Source organism: Borostomias antarcticus, assembly GCF_949987555.1.
Source record: "Borostomias antarcticus genome assembly, chromosome: 20".
NCBI lineage: Eukaryota > Metazoa > Chordata > Actinopteri > Stomiiformes > Stomiidae > Borostomias > Borostomias antarcticus.
The window spans coordinates 300550-310549 of NC_140253.1; the positions used below are offsets into that span (position 1 = coordinate 300550).

The following is a 10000-nucleotide window of genomic DNA, read 5'->3' on the forward strand; positions in this document are numbered from 1 at the left end:
GCTACCCTAGACAGCCCCATCTCCACAGAGGAGATTACTGAAGCAATTAATGTATAATAGAATAGCGTATAATAGAATAGCGTATAATAGAATAGCGTATAATACAATAGCGTATAATACAATAGCGTATAATAGAATAGCGTATAATACAATAGCGTATAATACAATAGCGTATAATAGAATATATGGACACAATAGCAACATACTGTAGAGCACACATGAGTGGGGGTGTTCAGGAGGAATCCTACTGAGTAGTGTGTGAGTGTGTAGTGTGTGAGTGTGTAGTGTGTGTGTGTTCTGTGTGTGTGTGTAGTGTACCTGCTGACAGTGTGTCCTGTGTCCTAGCATGTGTGCAGAGCAGCAGGTGGTGGCGTGGGCTGGATAAGAGGCTTTAGATCCCATCCTCCGTGAGAACGCCACCCCGATGATGATGTCACTCAGACCAGTCATTAGTATGGTCCAGAAGCATGAACTCACACAACAACAATAACAACAACAACAGAACGCCTCCGCAGGTCCTTCCTCAGCAGGGAGGAAGAGTCTCCTCACTCACTTGGGACGTGGGCCTTGTTTGTTGTCCTGTTTGTCGTCTACTTGTATAACTGTGATGCTGACTGTTGTCTATTATTATTGTGTATTATTATTGTGTATTTTAAAATGTACAGCACTTTGGTTGACAAGAGTCATGTTTAAATGTGCTATATAAATAAATCTGATTGATTGGTTGATTGGTTGATTGATTGATGATCTGACAGGCGGGATGCCATGCCCTGGACTGACATTTGAGATAGTGATAGTTGATTGCGCATTTGAATGCATGTGTGATATCTTTCTACTGTTTTTATTGGGCTGTGTGTTTTATCCATCCATCTCAGAGAGCACAGACCTCAGCCCCTGAGTGCATGTCGTGGCTCTGTGTGAGCATGTGTGTGCGAACAGGACTTGTTTGGATGCATTTAAGGCCAAGAGCTTGGTTCCAGTCCAAACCCTGTGTCTCTGTGACCTTCCCATGTCCAGATATGTCCGTTTCAATCCCCCCTATTGACAATGAATGGGGGGAATTTTTCGCTCCTCAAGTACAAAAAATGAATGGCCGGCCATGTCTGGTAGTTTTTGTGTAATCCTAGTCCAGAAAATGAATGGAGGTGAATGGGCGGCCCGGCCGTGTTTGGGTCCCGTGATTCAGATCTGCTCCAGAATTGACTGGGTTGTAAGTTGGGCCGTATAATAACCCTAACCCTGATGCTACACCCTTCCACCAAGGCTTAGTTCAAATCCTACCAACAAACACACCACCCAAAACATGATCTCTGGCTCCGTGCTGCTGCTGGCTGACCTCCCTCTCCCTCTCCCTCTCCCTCTCCCTCTCCCTCTCCCTCTCCAGGACTACCGGGTCAACATCTTCCTGCGCCAGCAGTGGAACGACCCGCGGCTGGCCTACGCCGAGTACCCTGACGACTCCCTGGACCTGGACCCCTCCATGCTGGACTCCATCTGGAAACCAGACCTGTTCTTCGCCAACGAGAAGGGAGCGCACTTCCACGAGGTCACCACCGACAACAAGCTGCTGCGCATCTTCAAGAACGGCAACGTTCTCTACTCCATCAGGTGGGCGTGGCTAGGGCGCTCTACTCCATCAGGTGGGCGTGGCTAGGGCGCTCTACTCCATCAGGTGGGCGTGGCTAGGGTGCTCTACTCCATCAGGTGGGCGTGGCTAGGGTGCTCTACTCCATCAGGTGGGCGTGGCTAGGGTGCTCTACTCCATCAGGTGGGCGTGGCTAGGGTGCTCTACTCCATCAGGTGGGCGTGGCTAGGGTGCTCTACTCCATCAGGTGGGCGTGGCTAGTGTGCTCTGTCAGGTGGGTGTTGGGTCCAGCCCCAGACGCCTGAGTCAGTCTCTAAACACTTCGCTCAACTAGAGACTGAGGACTCATTCAGATTTCGCCACTTAAAGTGGGTGGAAACAATTTGAGAGTTATTGCAGAACCAATCAAAGAAACTTTTAAAAACAACAACTGCAAAGCAGAACCAATGCAAAGTCTTTAATGTGTAGCTTTGTTCAGGTTTGAGCCAATCCAAAGCAGCAGGTGTCGTCTTGTTACCGGCTGTTCTCGCCGGCGTTCTAGCAACTATTTCTATGTAGAAATCTCCAGGTCTTCAGAAGGAAGAGATCTCAGATTATCTGGTATCACGAGGCTACCATTAGACCAGGGGAACAATCTGGGTTTATAAATCTCTATATCTGTTAGTGTTCTCTCCTGGTATAGATATATGGTTAGTCTCCTGTTATATATGTGTGGTTAATCTCCTGGCATAGATGTGTGGTTAGTCTTCTGGTATAGATCCTGGTATAGATGTCAGGTTAGTCTCCTGATATAGATGTGGTTAGTCTCCTGATATAGATGTGTTTAGTCTCCTGGTATAGATCCTGGTATAGATGTGTGGTTAGTCTCCTGGTATAGATGTGGGTAGTCTCCTGGCATAGATGTGTGGTTAGTCTCCTGGTATAGATCCTGGTATAGATGTCAGGTTAGTCTCCTGATATAGATGTGTGGGTAGTCTCCTGATATAGATGTGGTTAGTCTCCTGATATAGATGTGTGGGTAGTCTCCTGATATAGATGTGGTTAGTCTCCTGATATAGATGTCTGGTTAGTCTCCTGATATAGATGTGTGGGTAGTCTCCTGATATAGATGTGGTTAGTCTCCTGATATAGATGTGGTTAGTCTCCTGATATAGATGTGGTTAGTCTCCTGGTATAGATGTGGTTAGTCTCCTGATATAGATGTGTGGGTAGTCTCCTGATATAGATGTGGTTAGTCTCCTGATATAGATGTGGTTAGTCTCCTGATATAGATGTGGTTAGTCTCCTGATATAGATGTGGTTAGTCTCCTGGTATAGATGTGGGTAGTCTCCTGATATAGATGTCAGGTTAGTCTCCTGATATAGATGTGGTTAGTCTCCTGGTATAGATGTCAGGTTAGTCTCCTGATATAGATGTGGTTAGTCTCCTGGTATAGATGTGGTTAGTCTCCTGGTATAGATGTGGTTAGTCTCCTGGTATAGATGTGGTTCATCTCCTGGTATAGATGTGGTTAGTCTCCTGATATAGATGTGGTTAGTCTCCTGATATAGATGTCAGGTTAGTCTCCTGATATAGATGTGGGTAGTCTCCTGATATAGATGTGGGTAGTCTCCTGATATAGATGTGTGGGTAGTCTCCTGATATAGATGTCAGGTTAGTCTCCTGATATAGATGTGGTTAGTCTCCTGATATAGATGTCAGGTTAGTCTCCTGATATAGATGTGTGGGTAGTCTCCTGATATAGATGTCAGGTTAGTCTCCTGGTATATATGTGGTTAGTCTCCTGATATAGATGTGGTTAGTCTCCTGATATAGATGTCAGGTTAGTCTCCTGGTATAGATGTGGTTAGTCTCCTGGTATAGATGTGGTTAGTCTCCTGATATAGATGTGGTTAGTCTCCTGGTATAGATGTGGTTAGTCTCCTGATATAGATGTGGGTAGTCTCCTGATATAGATGTCTGGTTAGTCTCTGATATAGATGTGGTTAGTCTCCTGATATAGATGTGGGTAGTCTCCTGATATAGATGTCAGGTTAGTCTCCTGATATAGATGTGGTTAGTCTCCTGATATAGATGTGTGGGTAGTCTCCTGATATAGATGTGGTTAGTCTCCTGATATAGATGTCTGGTAGTCTCCTGATATAGATGTGGGTAGTCTCCTGATATAGATGTGTGAGTAGTCTATATAGATGTCAGGTTAGTCTCCTGATGTAGATGTGTTAGTCAGGTTAGTCTCCTGATATAGATGTGTGGGTAGTCTCCTGATATAGATGTGGGTAGTCTCCTGATATAGATGTGGGTAGTCTCCTGATATAGATGTGTGAGTAGTCTATATAGATGTCAGGTTAGTCTCCTGATGTAGATGTGGTTAGTCTCCTGATATAGATGTGTGGTTAGTCTCCTGATATAGATGTGGGTAGTCTCCTGATATAGATGATCAGGTTAGTCTCCTGATATAGATGTCTGGTTAGTCTCCTGATATAGATGTCAGGTTAGTCTCCTGATATAGATGTGGTTAGTCTCCTGATATAGATGTGGTTAGTCTCCTGATATAGATGTCTGGTTAGTCTCCTGATATAGATGTCTGGTTAGTCTCCTGATATAGATGTCTGGTTAGTCTCCTGATATAGATGTCTGGTTAGTCTCCTGATATAGATGTGGTTAGTCTCCTGATATAGATGTCAGGTTAGTCTCCTGATATAGATGTGGTTAGTCTCCTGGTATAGATGTGTGGGTAGTCTCCTGATATAGATGTCAGGTTAGTCTCCTGATATAGATGTCTGGTTAGTCTCCTGATATAGTTGTGGTTAGTCTCCTGATATAGATGTGGTTAGTCTCTGATATAGATGTGGGTAGTCTCCTGATATAGATGTCAGGTTAGTCTCCTGATATAGATGTGGTTAGTCTCCTGATATAGATGTCAGGTTAGTCTCCTGATATAGATGTGGTTAGTCTCCTGATATAGATGTCAGGTTAGTCTCCTGATATAGATGTGGTTAGTCTCCTGATATAGATGTCAGGTTAGTCTCCTGATATAGATGTGGTTAGTCTCCTGATATAGATGTCAGGTTAGTCTCCTGATATAGATGTCTGGTTAGTCTCTGATATAGATGTCAGGTTAGTCTCCTGATATAGATGTGGTTAGTCTTCTGATATAGATGTGGTTAGTCTCCTGATATAGATGTGGTTAGTCTCCTGATATAGATGTCAGGTTAGTCTCCTGATATAGATGTGGTTAGTCTCCTGATATAGATGTGGTAAGTCTCCTGGTATAGATGTGGGTAGTCTCCTGGTATAGATGTGGTTAGTCTCCTGATATAGATGTGGGTAGTCTCCTGATATAGATGTGGTTAGTCTTCTGATATAGATGTGGTTAGTCTCCTGATATAGATGTCTGGTTAGTCTCCTGATATAGATGTGTGGGTAGTCTCCTGATATAGATGTCTGGTTAGTCTCTGATATAGATGTCAGGTTAGTCTCCTGATATAGATGTGGTTAGTCTCCTGATATAGATGTGTGGGTAGTCTCCTGATATAGATGTCTGGTTAGTCTCCTGGTATAGATGTCTGGTTAGTCTCCTGGTATAGATGTCTGGTTAGTCTCCTGATATAGATGTCTGGTTAGTCTCTGGTATAGATGTGGTTAGTCTCCTGATATAGATGTGGTTAGTCTCCTGATATAGATGTGGTTAGTCTCCTGATATAGATGTGGTTAGTCTCCTGATATAGATGTCAGGTTAGTCTCCTGATATAGATGTCTGGTTAGTCTCTGGTATAGACATGTCAGACAGTTCAAGCCTCCATTTAGCCAGACCGACAAATATGTTCATTTCTATCAGTCACTTCATCCTCTGCTCTTCTTTCTACTATCATTCACTACAGAGAGAGGGAGAGGGGGAGAGAGAGATACTGTAGAGAGAGAGGAAGAGAGAGGGAGGGAGAGGGAGAGAGAGAGACAGGGAGCAAGGGCTGAGAGGGAGAAAGAAAGAGAGAGAGAGGGAGAGAGAGAGAGGGAGAAAGAAAGAGAGAGAGGGAGAGAGAGCGAGAGAGAAAGAGAGAGAGGGGGAGACAGGGATGAAGGGATGAGAGGGAGACAGACAGAGAGGGGAATGAGAGAAAGATGGGGGAGGGGATGGGTTTCTATGTAAATCTCTGATCTCATCTCTGGACTGATGAGGAGGCTTTGATTTAATGGTGTCAGGACGAGTTACGGCAGTGGTATAACTTCTGTGTGTGTGTAACTTGTGTGTGTGTGTGTGTGTGTGTGTGTGTGTGTGTATGTGTGTGTGTGTGTGTGTGTGTGTGCGCTGGTTTTCAGATTGACGTTAACCCTCTCCTGTCCAATGGACCTGAAGAACTTTCCCATGGATGTTCAGACCTGCATCATGCAGCTTGAGAGTTGTGAGTACAAGCAAGCACACACACACACACACTCGCATGCACACACACGCACACACACACACACTCGCATGCACGCACACACACACACACACACACACACACTCGCATGCACGCACACGCACACACACACACTCGCATGCACGCACACGCACACACACTCGCATGCACGCACACACACACACTAGCATGCACGCACACGCACACACCCAGCCATGGTTAGGCTCTCCCCGTGCAGCGCTGTGTGACAGCAGGTTATGTAAGAGCAGCTGATTGGAGCAGGTCAGCCGTGCCTCAGCAACCAGGTCACTGACTGATACAGGATCAGGAGGCTTATCAGAGGGTGTGTTTAACGGAGTGTGTGTGTGTGCGTGTGTGCGTGTGCGTGTGCGTGTGTGTGTGTGTGTGTGTGTGACCTACTTCCCTGGGGTCTCCTGTCAAGACCAGACCAGACCATATCAGACCAGAATAGAATAGATTAGAACAATTTTACTATTTTAGCTACAACCCCCCCCCCCCCCCCCCCAGTCAGAGCAGCTGATGTAGACCCCCCAGTCAGAGTAGCTGATGTAGACCCCCCCGTCAGAGCAGCTGATGTATGTAGACCCCCCAGTCAGAGCAGCTGATGTAGACCCCCCAGTCAGAGCAGCTGATGTAGACCCCCCAGGTAACATGCGGGTCCAGAGGGGGCAGACATTGCTACCCTGCCCATGTCCTTCAAAATTAAATAATTATATTCTCTTCATCCCATGGCTGTGTGTGTGTGTGTGTGTGTGTGTGTGTGTGTGTGTGTGTGTGTTTGTTTGTGTGTCTGTGTGTGGGTTTGTGTGTGTGGGGGGGGGTTTGTGTGTGTGTGTGTGTGTGGGTGTGTGTTTGTTTGTTTGTTTGTTTGTGTGTCTGTGTGTGGGTTTGTGTGTGTGTGGGGGGGTTTGTGTGTGGGGGTTTGTGTGTGTGTGTGTGTGTGTGTGTGTGTGTGTGTGTGTGTTTGTTTGTGTGTCTGTGTGTCTGTGTATGGGTTTGTGTGTGTGGGGGGGGTTTGTGTGTGTGTGTGTGTGTGTGTGTGTGTGTGTGTGTGTGTGGGTGTGTGTTTGTTTGTTTGTTTGTTTGTGTGTCTGTGTGTGGGTTTGTGTGTGTGTGGGGGGGTTTGTGTGTGGGGGTTTGTGTGTGTGTGTGTGTGTGTGGAGAGTGAGTGTACAGGCTTTTAGTCTTTGTCCATGTCCATCTCCCCCCAGTCAAAACATTACTAACAGCCCCACGCATGCACACACACACGCACACGGGCACACACACACACACACGCACACGCACACGCACACGCACGCGCGCGCGCACGCGCACGCACACGCACACGCACACGCACACACACACACACGTCTGACTGTGCCGTGCGCCCTGCCCCTCTGTCTCTCCCCTCCTCCAGTCGGCTACACCATGAACGACCTGATCTTTGAGTGGCAGGAGAACGGACCAGTCCAGGTGGCCGACGGCCTGACCCTCCCACAATTCCTCCTCAAGGACGAATCAGATCTGAGATACTGCACCAAGCACTACAACACAGGTAGGAGACCAGCCAATCAGATCTGAGATACTGCACCAAGCACTACAACACTGGTAGGAGATGGATCAATCAATCAATCAATCAATCAATCAATCAATCAATCAATCAATCAATCAATCATGAATTGAGCCCTCAGAGGGGTGCAGCTGGGAGCTCCCAGTGAGAGCTGGTGCTGTTCTTCTGGTCTGGGTGATGAATTATGGAGCAGGAGTCCTGCATGTTTCATGAGCTGTCATATCCACACTTCCTTCCCTCCCTCCATCCTCCCTCCATCCCCCCCTCCCTCCATCCTCCCCTCCCTCCATCCCCCCTTCCCTCCATCTCTCAATCCCTGCTTTGAGTTATGTTGAACAGAGGAGGAGGCAGAAAGGAAGAGAGGAGGGGAGAAGGAGAGGAAGAGAGAGGTGGAGAGAAGGAGAGGAAGAGAGAGGTGGAGGGAAGGAGAGGAAGAGAGAGGTGGAGGGAAGGAGAGGAAGAGAGAGGTGGAGGAGAGAAGGAGAGGAAGAGAGAGGTGGAGGAGATAAGGAGAGGAAGAGAGAGGTGGAGGGAAGGAGAGGAAGAGAGAGGTGGAGGAGAGAAGGAGAGGAAGAGAGAGGTGGAGGAGAGAAGGAGAGGAAGAGAGAGGTGGAGGAGAGAAGGAGAGGAAGAGAGGTGGAGGATGCTACCTACGAACGTAGGACTGGAATGAGGCACTGATTAGTGCTAAGATAAGATAAGATACTGTAAGGACAAGCGATGACAACTCCAATGTACCTATACATGTCCATATATGGCAAATGAAACTTTCTATTCACCTATAACTGCAATTTCCTGTAATCTAGAGAGCCCTGAACATGTAAGTATATAAAGCATATAAGGCCTAATGAAAACATGATAAAACTACTACACTATGTAAGTATATAAAGCATATAAGGCCTAATAAAAACATGATAAAACTACTGGACACTATGTAAGTACTGTATATAAAGGATATAGTCCTAATAAAAACATGATAAAACTAGAAAAAATGCATAGCGGCTAAATGCCTCCGCCCAACAATGCAAGTTGTGGTTAACATTCAGTTGGTCTTGAGAGAGGGATGCACATGGATACATGCAACCAGAGATAACATAGCTAAAGCTAATGCTAGCTAGTTAACACAAATGCTAATGCTAACACTAACGCTAATGTTAATGCTAGCTAGCTAAAGATAGCATTAGTGTTATAATTAGCATTAGCTAGCTAGCGTTAGCATTAGCTAGCTAGTGTTAGCATTAGCGTTAGCGTTCAAAAGTGCCTTTGTGATGTCACGGTGACCTTGACCTTTGACATATGAATACCAAAATCTAAACCAATAAATCTAATTAAGTAAAACTGGACATTTTGGCCAAATATGTACAAATTCTGTCAAATCGTTCTTGGGATATCGTGTTCAGCAGGCCAAAAACCCCTTTTGTGAGGTCAGTGACCCTTGACCCCCACAATGTAATCAGTTAATCCTTGAGTCCAACTGGACATTTTACCGAAATATGAACAAATTCTGTTAAGCCCTTCTTGAGATATTGTATTCATCAGGCCAAAAACACATTTTGTGAGGTCAGTGACCTTGAACTTTGAACTTTGACCACCACAATCTAATCAGTTCATCATTCAGTCCAACTGGACATTTTGGCCAAATACATGTATGAACACATTCTGTCAAGCCATTCCTGAGGTATCGTGTTCATTAGGCCAAAAACGCCTTTTGTGAGGTCACAGTGACCCTTGACCCTTGACCCCCACGATCTAAGAAGTTCATCCTTGAGTGCCAGTGAACTTTTGTACCAAAGGGGAAGAAATTCTGTCAATGCGTTCCCGAGATATTGCATTAACAAACATCGTACGGACGGACAACCCGAAACCATAATGCCTCCGGCCCGGCAATCACCTGGCAGAGGCATAACTACTAGACACTACGTCAATATATAGAGGATATAGACCTAATACTAATATGACTAATCTACTAGACACTACGTCAATATATAAAGGATATAGACCTGATACTAATATGACTAATCTACTAGACACTATGTCAATATATAAAGGATATAGACCTAATACTAATATGACTAATCTACTAGACACTACGTCAATATATAGAGGATATAGACCTAATACTAATATGACTAATCTACTAGACACTACGTCAATATATAAAGGATATAGACCTAATACTAATATGACTAATCTACTAGACACTACGTCAATATATAAAGGATATAGACCTAATACTAATATGACTAATCTACTAGACACTATTTTGCATTAAAGCACACACCCAGTCAGAATAAATTAAACCAACAACTTTCACCACAGCAACACCGGCCAGAACAGAGAGTAAATAGTGCAGTGAGAGTGAGAGTGAGAGTGAGAGTGAGATACCTGACTCAGCTCAGATGAATAGGAGAGAGTGAGAGTGAGAGTGAGATACCTGACTCAGC

General features: G+C 45.3%; 1 protein-coding gene across 1 annotated transcript in view; it reads left to right on the forward strand.

Annotated features, from left to right (window-relative positions):
* glra3 (glycine receptor, alpha 3) overlaps positions 1-10000 on the forward strand; it is a gene marked incomplete at both ends in the record, with an annotated part of 35229 nt that overhangs the window by 12725 nt on the left and 12504 nt on the right. The window contains 3 exons of the mRNA XM_084454401.1: positions 1385-1608; positions 5904-5986; positions 7404-7541. Coding sequence (XP_084310527.1) covers positions 1385-1608; positions 5904-5986; positions 7404-7541 — 445 coding nt within the window. The remainder of the gene's footprint in view (positions 1-1384; positions 1609-5903; positions 5987-7403; positions 7542-10000) is intronic.